Genomic DNA, 13505 nt, shown 5'->3' on the forward strand with positions numbered 1-13505 from the left:
CCGAGATCATCGACTTCTCCGTGCCCTTCGTGGAGACGGGTATCAGCGTCATGGTCGCCCGTAGCAACGGCACCGTGTCCCCCTCCGCCTTCCTGGGTGGGTCTGAAACACTGAACCGCACACACACACAACCACACACTAGGGCTGGTAAATTAATATTCGAATTTCGGATATTCCTCGAATATGGGAAAAATATGTATATTCGAACGTGAAAATGAATATTCGAATAATTTACAAAATATATATTTTATTGCTCAGGGCAGCGCGCGCATTGATTCTCCTCCGTTGTGTCCCATGGTGCGTCGCTTACTGGCCTGCGTGTAGCTGCAGTCACATGTCACAACAAGGTAGCATAGACTGCGCTCCACCACCTCCACCTCCCCACCTCACTGTAGTCACCGATAAATGTATGAAAATGTATGAAACACAAACCAGCGAGCCCGAAAAACAAACCGGGGAAATGGAATCCGGTGAAGTCAAGAACTCCACCACGGACAAAGTGATTGTTAAGCCAGATAATTTAAGAAGTACTGTTTGGCGCTTTTTTGGATTCTGGTCAGTTGGAGGTAAAGTTGTCGACAAATCCAAGGCTGTTTGCAAGTTATGCGATGCGGAACTGGCATATCACTCGACTACCACAAATTTGAGGATGCATTTAATAGTTGTTCACCCGACCGAATGGAAGTTGGTGAAGACGAAGCAGACGGCCCGCTTCCCAAACAACCCAAGCTAACAGCGTTTTACAGCCCGACCACTTCTCTTCCCGCTGCAAAACAAGAGGCCATCACTAAAAAGTTAACGGAGTTCATTTGCAAAGACATGCGACCAATCAGTATAGTTGACGACGTAGGTTTTCAGAAATTTATCCACGAAATAAATCCACGCTATCAAGTCCCTTCCCGTGGAACTGTTAATAATAGGATTGTTAAACTGTATGATATAATGGGGTACTGTTACAATAACAAGTCCTATTCTCCGCGGGGAAAAAATAATTAATTAATTAATAAGAATATTCGAATATATTCGATATTCGGACCATTTTTTAAGACCAATATTCGAATTTAATTTCTGGGGAATGTTACCAGCCCTACCACACACACACACACACACACACACGGACCAAATGGAGTTTACATTGAGAATATAAACACCAAATAATGAATGAAACCATGCAGTCTCCTGAGAATGTGAGTGCTAACCAATCAGAAATCAGTACAACCCCAGACCTCATATTATAAGATTAGTGTCCTGTAACTTTGTGTGCCTTAACTTTGTTATTTTACTTTGTGTATCGTAACTTTGTGATTTCTAATCTATTATTTGACATGGGTGTCGTAACTTTGTCATGTGTAACTTTGTGATTTGTAACTTTTTGATTTTATTTTGTGCATTGTAACTTTATGATTCGTAGCTTTGTGATTTTATTTTGTGTATTGTAACTTTGTGATTTGTAACTTGGTGCACGATAACCTCGGGATTCTGAACTTTGTGTTTGTTAACTTTGTGTCCTATATCTTTCTGTCCTGTAACTTACTGTCCTGTCACTGTGTGTCCTGTTACTCTGTGTCCCATACCTGTCCACTTCGTACTCTGTGTCCCTAACGTCTCCTCTTGTCCCTCGGGCCCTCCAGAGCCCTACAGCCCGGCCGTCTGGGTGATGATGTTCGTGATGTGTCTCACCGTCGTGGCCATCACCGTGTTCGTGTTCGAGTACTGCAGTCCTGTCGGCTACAACCGCAGCCTCATCTCCGCCAAAGGTCAGTCCCCCCCCAACACACCTCCACACCCCCTCACTGTCACCGGGGAACCATGGGCGTTAGAGAGAATCTGCTCATACTATTAGGTTATACAGAAAATGCTCTACTCCAATCTCGTTATATTCTACCTGATGGGAAAGTTCTACGTGAGCAGCAGCACAAGTTCTGCGGGTTAAATATAATACTTTATAGGAGTATGCCTGCCAACACGCTATCAACAACAACGATATTATGTCACATTAGAATGCTGCAATGCTAGCCCGCTAATGTATAAATTATTAGATTTAACACCCCCCACCCCCCTCCCATCCCTCCTAGCATATATTGTCCCATATATAGCACCAAGTAGCCCTCATTAAACTATAATTAGCACACGCTACTATCCCGGTATATACTGGAGGTCCCGCTGTTCTGACCTCCATACCATCTGCTGGATTAGATCTCCCTTCCGGTCAGGCACACTGTGGTCCTGTTCTACATGTTGTTCCTCTCTCTGGTACCTCTGTGGCTATCTAACTAGGAGTCTAGAATGCACTCCGTTGAGCTGTACCATTGTGATATGTTCAAAACTGTGATATATTCCGAGAGCTACTCTCCTAACGCCGCTGATACGCTGCGCCTCATGGGCTCTATCCTAAGCCAATCAGTGAGACTTTTTACATTCCACAACCACTATCTGCCTATGTCATCTATTTGACTTGGGCATTTTTGATGCTAAATACAAGATGAACCTTCAAATATGACTTGTCAACGAAATGTCATTGAACATTTGTAACTTTCGGAGTTCAGAACTTATTTTGACGAGTGGAATCATAAACAACGGCTGACCTTGCGCTACAGGTTCCTTTGGCTACCCTGTTATCGGTCTGGTTGCTTTATGAGAAACGAGGCGTTGCGGGGCTATAACTCTACCCTTTGGAGCGGCTCCAGTATCGATCCTCTGCTTCGATTGTTCTCAGCCTCAAGCACAAGTCGCTTTGGATAAACATCTGCTAAACAACTACATCTCATGCAATGCAAACGTCAAACACGTGAACAGCCCGTTTACGTTGACCCCCTCTTCCAGATCCCGGGGGCCCCACCTTCACCATCGGCAAGTCGGTGTGGCTGCTGTGGGGAATCGTGTTCAACAACTCGGTGCCCATCGAGAACCCCAAGGGCACCACCAGCAAGATCATGGTGCTGGTCTGGGCCTTCTTCGCCGTCATCTTCCTGGCCTCCTACACGGCCAACCTGGCCGCCTTCATGATCCAGGAGCAGTACATCGACACCGTGTCCGGCCTCAGCGACAAGAAGGTAAGAGGTTGCTGGCTGGTTGGTGGGAAGAGGGGGTGATGTTTTCGAGGGGGTGTGTCGTATGAGTTTGATGGATAGTGGGGAAGGGGAGGGGAAAGAGAGGGAGGATGAGAAGAGAGGGAAGGAGAGAGGGAGGGAGAAAGGGAGGGAGTGATGGGGGCGGGGAGGGAGAGATGGGGGCAGAGAGGATAAGAGAGAGGGAGGGGAGAGAGAAAAGAGAGAGGGAGTGAGAGAGGGAGGATGAGACGAGAGGGAGGGAGACAGGATGGAAGAGAGGGAGGGAGAGAGGATGGGGAGAGAGGGAGGGATAGAATCAGGAAGAGATGGAGGTTAGGGGGGATAGAAAAGAGCATGATAAGGGGAGGGAGAAAGTAAGAGAGAGATCATTGTATCTATTGTATATATTGTCTTTCCCCTATATCTCGCATGTGTGTGGGTTTAGTTTGGAGTGGTGCATATGAGTCTGTAGATGTGTGTGCACGTGTGTGTGTGTGTGTGTGTGTATTGTGTACAAAGTGTGTTTACAATGTGTGTATTTCATGTAGTAAAAAAACAGAAAGAGAAACACAACCTAAACTCAGAGTCACAACATCACACTGCAATGAAAAAACAATTTACACATTTCCTCTGGGGATGTAAGTTCCTGTTGAACCTCCAAAACAAGACATTAGGTTAGTTTCCTGGGAGAGACTGGAGGGGATTAGGGAGAGAGAGAGAGAGAGAGAGAGAGAGAGAGAGAGAGAGAGAGAGAGAGAGAGAGAGAGAGAGAGAGAGAGAGAGAGAGAGAGAGAGAGAGAGAGAGAGAGAGAGATTAAACCCAACCCACTCCTATGACCGGCTGCATTACCCATTACCCATTAGAGGGAGGGAGAGTGTTAGATGGGGAACAAGGGAGAGAATGAGTTTGAGAATTGGAGGGAGGGTGAGATGAATACACATAATGCAGCTGAGGGGGAGAGAGAGAAAGAGAGAGAGAGAGAGAGAGAGAGAGAGAGAGAGACAGACAGACATATAGAGAGAGGGGGACAGAAGAAGAGAGAAATGCAGAAAAAAAGTATAGAGAAAAAAAGTCTGAAGAAGTCATTCAAAGCCTGCCAGTCCACTCCAGTTCACTTTCTATTTTTACTCGTCTTGAATCATCCCGACTCGGCAAACGGGCCAATAGGAAACAACCTTGGTCGCCAAGTGCTTGTGAGGACGCGTCGTCACGGAGATGGTCCTCGGGGGTCACACGTGCGATTGCATCACAGTGGTCGTCGTGGCGATCACCTTCCTGGGATTAATTGAAAGTCGCGGTGTGAGCTTGCGTGTGGTCGCGTTGGCGGCGGGGCCGAGTCCTTGTGTTAGGGGGGTAATTTATGACGTCATCAGGCGGGTGATGCCCTCCGCTGGTCGCGTGCGCAGAATGAGAGATGTAAATATTAGGGGAATGCCGGGAGGCGGACCCCTCTAGTGTGCGGGTGGTGGTGACAGAACGAGGGAGGGATATGGGTTCTGATTACATGGTCCATATATTGGTCTGGGCTTAGGTAGAGGGAGGTAGCATGGGTTGACCTGTAACTAGAAGCTTGCTAGTTCGATCCCATGCTTATGTCGGCGGGTTGACCTGTAACCGGAAGGTTGCTAGTTGGATCCCCGGTTCAGGAGGTAGAGCAGGTTGAAGTGTAATGGGAAGGCTGCTAGTTCGATCCCCGGCGCAGGTTGGTAGGTTGACATGTAACCGGAAGGTTGCTAGTTCGATCCCCGGCACCTGCAAGCCGGGTGTCGAGGTTTCCCTGAGCAAGACATCACCTTGCATGGTTGCCTCCGCTGTGAATGTCTGTATGTGTGGAAGCCGCTTTGGGCAAAAGTGTCTGCTGGAATGTAAAGGTGTTTTTTTTTACTTTGTCATATCCTTCGTAAAAGAGCGTCCTACCGTGAAGCAGGAGATACGTTCTGTGTCATTAGAAGTCCTACTAGGAGGAACCAGAGCCTCCAGGTCTTCATATCGCACTCCTCACCATCACAACTACAGCACCTCGCCCCCAACACCCGCAGTCCCCTGCCATCCCCCGTCCTCTAAACCAGTGTTAGTGCGGTTAGCCTCATCACCATGGTAACCACAAGGGCGCAGTGCAATCTTCCAAGCGCCTCTCCTCGACCTTGATTTCTTTTGACCTTTGACCATGAAACCCAAGGCTAGGCGTTGGTTCTTGGGGGGTAGAAAGTGATGACCTGCCCAGAGGGCTTTGGGCTCACAACCCACAAATCAATCCCCTAGACTTGCTTCTCCCGGCTACGGCGAAAAACATGCGCTTGTGTCCAGCATAATGAAAGTGGGCCCGTGTTTCCCGTTCTTACAATTTACATTTAGGGCATTTAGCGCAGTTTGCAGATAAAAAAATACGCTTTTGTCCGAAACAACTAACAATAAGTACATTTGTGAGAAGAAAGAGAAGCAACAATATATCACTGTGGGTACAATAAGAATGTTCATAGAACCAAGTGCCGAGCAATAACAATCACCTAGGATAGGATAAGATGCTACAACATGCTAAGTACTTTTTTTAAGTGCAAGGACGTACAACATGGGGGGGGGGGGGGGGGTTGCTATGCAGAGTCTAGGTGAACTCTGAGCATCCATGTCCAATACATCCATGATCCCACTCTAACCAAACAGCAGGGATACCGTGAAGATAACGTTGATTTCCATCCTTTTACTGGCCTACATTCGTCTGGAGCTAATGAACAAGGCAGCGGTTATCTAACGTCAGTAATGCCACGCCTGTCCTCTCTCTATGGGCGTATTAACAGGAACATGGCCCAGCCCCCCCCCACCCCTAAGGCGTCGTATGTATGGATGAGTTGAGGTATGGCATTTGTCTTGATGAGGAAGAGGGGAATCGTTTATTTTTTCCAGAAGCCTGGAGCTAACCGTGGCCTTGGCTCGACTCCGCTCCTGATAGCCTGGGTCCCACAGTCATAGATCTAAGTGTGCAAATGAACAGAGAGCGAGAGGGAGAGAGAGGGAGATAAACGTTCCTGCCTACCGTACAGCACTCTTGACTTTAGGGAGGGGCGGGCTGAATGCTGAGCAGATTCGCCGGCTGCTGGCGTCGTGTTAATCTCTCTTTGCTTCAGATCAAAGGTTGGCTTTTTGTTGTTTCGGGTTCAGGTTCTTCACTCTACTGAGGAGGAGAAACTGAACCGGTAGAACGGCACCATGGTGCATCGGGGAACAAGTCGACCAAATCTCAGCCATATGCTCGTTCTCTGATCTGATCCTTGCCACCATGCATTAGGAAATATATAGACATGGTGGACTAGCGATCAACATGAGATCGGCGTTCGGCCGTGGTTTTGATATCGGCACGTGACATAGTTATTATTATAACAGACAGCCATTAACATGCAGAGATGCTGTTTTAGCTTTCCCTCTATCCGTTTTCTACAGTTTCAAATCAAAGCCACCATGATCCGATTTAGAATTTCCCCTGGGGATCAATAAATTATGCATCTATCTATCCATCTAACCGACCTGCGTTTTGTGGTGGCAGTTTATTTGCGAAACATTGCGTCTAGGACAGATGAGACTTCTCAATGCAAAAACGCACACAATAGTTATAGACAATTAACTTATTCTAATATATGCATAAACTAGTCTCCTCCCAATCAGTGAGCCGAGGATAGTTTCACAGAGCTATTTAAACAGTTCCCCACTTCCAACAATGCAGTTGTACATCATCATATCAGGGAAATGTTTACCTAAAGGACAGAGTTGCCTGTGTTCTCATCAAGTAGAAGAATGCATAAGGGGATCCCTGCTCCATTGTGAACACAGAGATGAATGTTAGATAACACTAGGAACAGGTGGCTAGACAATACAAGGAATAGGAAACAAAGCTTAGATGATTAAAAGGAAACATATGGATTTTTCAATCACAGTTTTCATCTAGTTCCTCACCTGACGAGGTCCGCATTACAAACCAGCGACATTAACCGGGAATGTTCCGGACTGCATTCTCCTTTCCCCCCCCGTTTTTTGTACAGTTTCAAAAGCCGCAGGAGCAGTACCCGCCGTTCCGCTTTGGGACAGTCCCAAATGGCAGCACGGAGAGGAACATAAGGAGCAACTACCCGGAGATGCACTCGCACATGGTCAAGTACAACCAGAAAGGGGTGGAGGACGCCCTGAACAGTCTGAAAACAGGGTAGGTGGCTGCCAGCACACAGGACGCAATGGAAAGGAGATGGAAAAAACCTGGGCTATTATTACACCAGGAAACACAAGGGAGGTTATCAAACAGGAAACTAGTGGAGGAGAGGGAAAAATGGGATGGAAAAAGCGAAGGCGGATGTGTTAAGTGTGCTGAGTGGAAAACGTGTTCAGGATATCAGATTTTATTTTTGTGTTTTACTGCTAACAAACCGGAGGTGAAAATGTTCTTCAAAGAGAATATTTTATTGCCCTTGATTATTAAACTGAAACACTATAAAAGATTGTTAATGGTATAAACATTCCTATCTGCTCTACTGTTAACATTACCCGGGTAAGGGCTTGTATGCCCTTGCGGTATTGTTAGAAGCTTTGGATCAAAGCTTCCACTAAATGGCATATACAGCTGTAAAAATTTTTTCTCTTTCAACAATTTCTATAATGACGCATACGTATCGATTGATAACAAGGTGTTTCAAAACACCTCCACTAACAGTATCTCACATACCTTCCCCTGTGGCCCCTCCTTACCCCCTTCTCTCTCCATCCACTCTCTCCATCCCCTACCCCTCCTCTCTCCACCCTCTCTCTCCCCGCCCTCTCTCTCCACCATCTCTCTCCTCCCTCTCCCCTCCCTCTCTCCATCGTCTCCCTCCATCCTCTCCACCCCTTGGCCCTCTCTCCTGCAGGAAGCTGGACGCGTTCATCTACGACGCGGCCGTTCTAAACTACATGGCCGGGAAGGACGAGGGCTGCAAGCTGGTGACGATCGGCAGCGGGAAGGTCTTCGCCACCACGGGCTACGGCATCGCCCTGCAGAAGGAGTCCCGGTGGAAGCGTCCCATCGACTTGGCGCTGCTTCAGTTCCTAGCAGATGGTAAACGGCACTGTGTTGAATTACCGGCCCCTCACTGTAAAACAGGGCCCTTCGGCAGCACAGAGGCTCTGGCGATGGTGTGTGTCGCTGCAGTTTGTTCCTTTTTGTGTCACGGTGAGACTGAAGGGCAAATGGAAATTGGAAGGAGGTGGTGCACTACAGCTACGTCTCAGTAGTTACAACTTATTCACAGGGAGAGAGTACTTAGCACTTTAGGGTGTTTAGTGTTGCAGTGTACTTAGCAATATGTCAATGTACTAAAAGAGGGTGAATAAAGAGGGTAAATGAAGGTTCAATTAATGAATAACAAAGGTATGTTAGTGCTTCCAAGAGGCACTTGACCAGCAAAACAACCCAAATCATCCCAAATATCCATTTTGTAGCCTGTCTCATGTGAGGGTACATGTTGAGGTTTTTAACATGTTAGGGTAGCTAGCATTCGAGGGAACTTTTTCATTTTTGGTTATTTAAAATGTAACGAAACTTAGCATGTTAGGGTATTTAACTTGTTAGGGTACTTAGCATGTTAAGATAGTTAGCATGCAAGAATACCTAGCAATGTAGGGAACTTAGCATGATTCGGTATTTAACATGTTAGGGTACTTAGCACGTTATCATACTTGCATGTTTGCGCACCAAAAGAACACCTTTTTACTTGCCTCTTGTATGAAAAGTATTACAGAATTAAAGTTGCCTTGCCTTGCCTTGCCTTGCCTAAACAAAACAAACGTCATTCACCGAGCGACTGATTCCACGCCAGGCGACACGCAAAAGCTGCAGACGGTGTGGCTGACGGGCATCTGTCGCAACGAGAAGAAGGAGGTGATGAGCACCAAGCTGGACATCGACAACATGGCCGGGGTGTTCTACATGCTGCTAGTGGCCATGGGCCTCAGCCTGCTGGTCTTCTCCTGGGAGCACCTGCTCTACTGGAAGCTGCGGCACTCGGTGCGCGACTCGGACCGCCTCGACTTCCTGCTGGGCATCAGTAGGGTGAGTGTTGGACTGAAAGGGTGGGAAGGTCATTGGACGACATTGTGTTGAGTTGAGGATGAATCGGCACCCATTGTTATTCACAACCTTCATCACCAATGTGGTGATGACCATCCATAAAATATTATACCAGTGACAACGTTTTACTGCAAATTTAATAAAAACCGAGCCATATAATTTCAGTAATAAATGCCTCCTCATCGTGAACACGAGACACTAACAGCGTTTTTCAAAGTAAAAAATATTTTTTTATATTTCTATTAGAAAATTAGAAAGTAAAGTGCTAAATGCACATATTTCCAGACATTACATCAGAGAACCCAGAAACAAACAACATCATCTCACTCTACTGTCTTTTTCCGAAAGTATAAGAAAAAGGGGTTTGACCCATCGTCACACAAGCGTCCCGCTCTCTCCAGAATCCCAGGGTCGTCAATATGTCCCGACTGGGTGGTCACGGGCTGTAAACCACTCAATTATCGCTTCTCGCTTCGCATAATAATGTCTGGAGAAGACGAATGATCAAGGCTTTATTAATGCTTGAGGGGGTTATGTGAGGTATTGCAGGTAGCTGAGGTCAGAGACAGCCCACTGCTGAAGGAGTGAAATAATATTTGTATGTGGATGTATTTATTTTGTGTGTGTGTGTGTTTGCAGGTGTGCACATATATGTGTAGTATAAATATACTGTATGTACTCCCTATACGTATAGATGTACGTGGCGATCCATAACTTAGGACATTGCATTATAAGACCACCCTTGTTTGTGTCTGCTAAAGTGTGACGGATAACTGCACTTTTAAGGTGACTTAATCCACCCAGTGTCCCGTTAAATACAGTCTCAGTTAAAACACGTCCAGTCTTCTCGCTGAGGAGTCCATATGTTAAGACTACAGAACTACTGGCCGTCGTGCAGTAGTTCAAACACAAGCAGAGGACTACAAAACCCCTAACGCCAATCATAATCAGATGAACCATGAACCATCAAATGAGAAAACTGCCCTAAAACGAGTAAACACAACCACCTACCCCTGTGAGCAGTTTGATCCCTCAGAAAGGGAATTTAAATTGCCCCATTTGCAAAGCCTTCATCTGAGAGTGTTTACAGCAGCAAGAGGTGGAGATTAAGCATTCTGCATCAACATCCATATTTGAAAGTTAAACAAAAACCGAGAAGGGGGGGATGGAAATGGAGAACAGGGGAATCTAACAAAGCAGGCGCGCGATCTGCAATTCATTCTTCGACACGCATGAGGAGTTGTGAGGAACGAGTGGCACGGCTGAGATGTTTCACAACACCGGTGATGGAGCTCTCAGAGGCGGCGGTGTGACAACGCCATCTAACTCTTTTAATGACACTATTCCTTCTAATTGTGCCCACTTCATCTCTCCGGGGGAACTCAGAGATGAGCTTGAAGTGGCATTGAAACACCATAAATACTAATAACCGAGGCCGTATACCTAACCCAGGTGCCATGCGCATAATTTCTAACTTTTCTCATTTGAACTTGTTTTATAGCGTGAACAATTCCAGGCGTATTCTCTATACCAAGGGTGAGGGAGTGTTATGTTTCGGGTTAGTTTTTCCGCATCAGAAAACCCATACCTACTATTCGTGACACTTTAGATAAAGCATCTGCCAAAGGATTAATAGTTGTAAAACAGTAAGTGGTACTAAAGGCGATGTACCCGCAGATACTCACGTTGTATTCCCAGCCAAGCACTTTACTCAAATTGATCTTGATGAGTGTGCAATTGTTTAAAGCTCAATTCTTCTTCTTTCTGTGCGGTTTTTAACTGGTTAAGCACTTTGCCTCGCCGTTCTCCACGGAAAGCTCTACAAGCAATGTTTGGATTGGGTCAACATAATTAAAAAACATGCTTTGTAATTAACATTTACATTAAGGGCATTTAGCAGATGCTTTTATCCAAAGCGACTTACAAGCACATTTGTCAGAAGAAAGAGAAACAACAATTTATCGATGTCGGTACATCAAGGATGTTAATAGAACCAAGTGCCAAGCAATGCTGCACAATTTTCAGTACTATTTTTAAGTACAAGGCACTTTAAGTGCAATAAGTGTGTACATTAAGTGCCAGGACGTACAACATACAATAGGTGCGTAAGAGGGGTTGTGATGTGAACAAAGGCGCCATGCTTACGGTCCTACCCCGGCAGGCGTTCACCGGTCCTCGAAGGACCCTAACGTGCGCTGTGTACTCCATATACAGGGCATCTACAGCTGCTTCAACGGCGTGGAGGAGAGCGACCACGACGGCAGCCTGCAGAACCCCGACGTCACGGCCAACTACACGCAGGCCAACATGCTGAAGATGCTGAAGACGGCCAAGGACATCGTGTCGTCGGCGCGCGTGGAGAACTCCCTGGACAACGCCACCAAGACGCTGGAGAGCTGGAGCCGGCGGGGCGGGGCCGACGGCGTGCGGGTCGGCGGCCTGCCGCCCCGGATCGCCACCTCGGCCGCGGACATGTGCCACGGCGGCCGCGTGCCCTACATCTCCAGCATCTCGGACCACCCGCCCATGTTCCCCCAGAGGTCGCTCACGCCCACCCTGCCTGGCGTCGGCGGGGGCCACTACGGGGACAGCGGGCTCGTCCAGCCCCTGCTGCTTGACAAGGCCCGGCCCCGCCCCGTCCCGCTGCGCTACACCCTCCCGGCGCGGGGGGGCGGGGCCGCCGCCCACATGCTGGAGAGGACCCTCCCCATCTCCAGCCTCAGCAGCCCCCACCTCGCCATGCGGGACCCGGGCACCCCCGGCGGCGCCACCCCCCACCACCACCACCACCACCACCTACTGCACCACCACGGGGGCAGCGGGGGCCGGCTCTACCTGGACAGCCAGCCCCGGCACCACCACCACCTGCCGGCCGCCTCCTCCTCCGCCTACCTCCCCTACCGGGAGTTCCAGGTGCCCGACATCTACGTGGAGCACCGGGGGCCGCTGCGCAGGAAGTTCAGCTACCCGCCCGACTGCGTGAGCCGCAAGAAGCGGCCGCACAGCTACGTGTTTGACGGCGGGCCGCGCCCCAACGATTACGACGAGCCCACCGCCTGCCTGGCCGAGCTGCGGGCCAATCACCTGCTGGGGAACCACGCCCCCGTGGTGGCCACCGCCACGGCCGCCGCCGCCGCCGCCGCCGCCGCCGCTGCTCACTACCCGGGCCACGCCGCCAGCTGCAACTCCTGCATGAAGCCGTACCCGGAGGCGTACCCGGAGCCCGACGGGGACGACGCCCCTCTGCTGGGGAAGGACAAGATGAACCGCCGCGCCTCCTTCCTCAAGGCCACCTGGGGCGGCGACCGCATCCGGCAGGTGGACGAGACCAAGGCCTCGGCAGGGGCGGGGCCGGGCGCGGCGGGGGCGTCGGCCTCCCGGGCGCTGGTGGGGGAGGTGCCGGACCTGTTCCCCCGCGGCGTGGTGACGGCGGCCCGGGCGAAGCAGCCCAAACACCACGCCGCCCAGCCGCACAAGATGTACGGCAGCCTGGGCAACAACCTGTCCTGCTTCCCCCTGGCGGCCGAGCCCGCCTACCTGGACCCCGCCCACATGGGCTCCTTCCCCTACAAGCAGAAGCTGCGGTACTACGAGTCCACGGGCCGGCTGCCGTCGTACCGCGAGGCGCTGCTCCACAACCTGCCGCCCACGGCCGCCGCCACCGCCACCCTGCGGCGCTCCTCGTCCTCGGCCACCGTGGTGCACAACAGACACTACTCCACCTACCTGAACGCCTACACCGACCTGCCCGTGTACGTGGGGCCGCTGGCGCAGGGCCACGCCCACTTCTACGACGCCACCAAGGACGCCTGCCACCTGTTCCCCTGCGGTGGCGGCGGCGCCGGAGTCGGCCACGCCCACTGCCCCGAGACGGTGGCGTTGGCGCAGGCCCGCGCGGCCGCTGGGGGCGGCGGCGGCGGCGGCGGTGGTGGTGGCGCAGACAGGGGGGCTTTGGCGGGGGGGCCGGGCCAGAACAGCGTGCTGATGCGGAGCTACGACGGCTCGGGAACGCGGGAGGAGCTGGGAGGGGCGTGCGGGAACAGGGAGAGGCGCCAGGTGCTGGTGGCCCACAGGGTGAACATTGTGCCAAAGCCCTGGGGGAGGGTCTCCAGCCTGGAGTCCGAGGTGTGAGGGGACCCCCATGCCTCCCCTAGACTCAGCCGAAGGGTCTCCAGTCTGGAGCCAAGCCTCCTCTAGACTCAACACTCTGGATTCAGAGGCTTGAGGAGGAGGAGGGCCATCTTCAACCTCTGGTCAAAGCAAAAATCGAAACTGTTCCAGGAACCGGGCGGATGCTGCTCTCCACATTAGTGCAATAACAACCCTGGCTGCAGTGAGAGAGTACATGGGGGTACTTGCACCAAAGGGA

At 50.2% G+C, this 13505-nt stretch overlaps 1 protein-coding gene across 1 annotated transcript in view; it reads left to right on the forward strand.

Moving 5' to 3' along the window:
- grin2ca (glutamate receptor, ionotropic, N-methyl D-aspartate 2Ca) overlaps positions 1-13267 on the forward strand; it is a gene marked incomplete at both ends in the record, with an annotated part of 43202 nt that extends 29935 nt beyond the window's left edge. The window contains 7 exons of the mRNA XM_079747068.1: positions 1-96; positions 1632-1757; positions 2824-3053; positions 7083-7243; positions 7938-8125; positions 8886-9118; positions 11351-13267. The exon at positions 1-96 is cut by the window's left edge and continues 58 nt beyond it. Of these exons, the coding sequence (XP_079603194.1) occupies positions 1-96; positions 1632-1757; positions 2824-3053; positions 7083-7243; positions 7938-8125; positions 8886-9118; positions 11351-13267 (2951 nt within the window). The remainder of the gene's footprint in view (positions 97-1631; positions 1758-2823; positions 3054-7082; positions 7244-7937; positions 8126-8885; positions 9119-11350) is intronic.
- Between the last annotated feature and the right edge of the window lie 238 nt (positions 13268-13505).

Source organism: Pollachius pollachius (assembly GCF_949987615.1).
Source record: "Pollachius pollachius genome assembly, chromosome: 11".
NCBI lineage: Eukaryota > Metazoa > Chordata > Actinopteri > Gadiformes > Gadidae > Pollachius > Pollachius pollachius.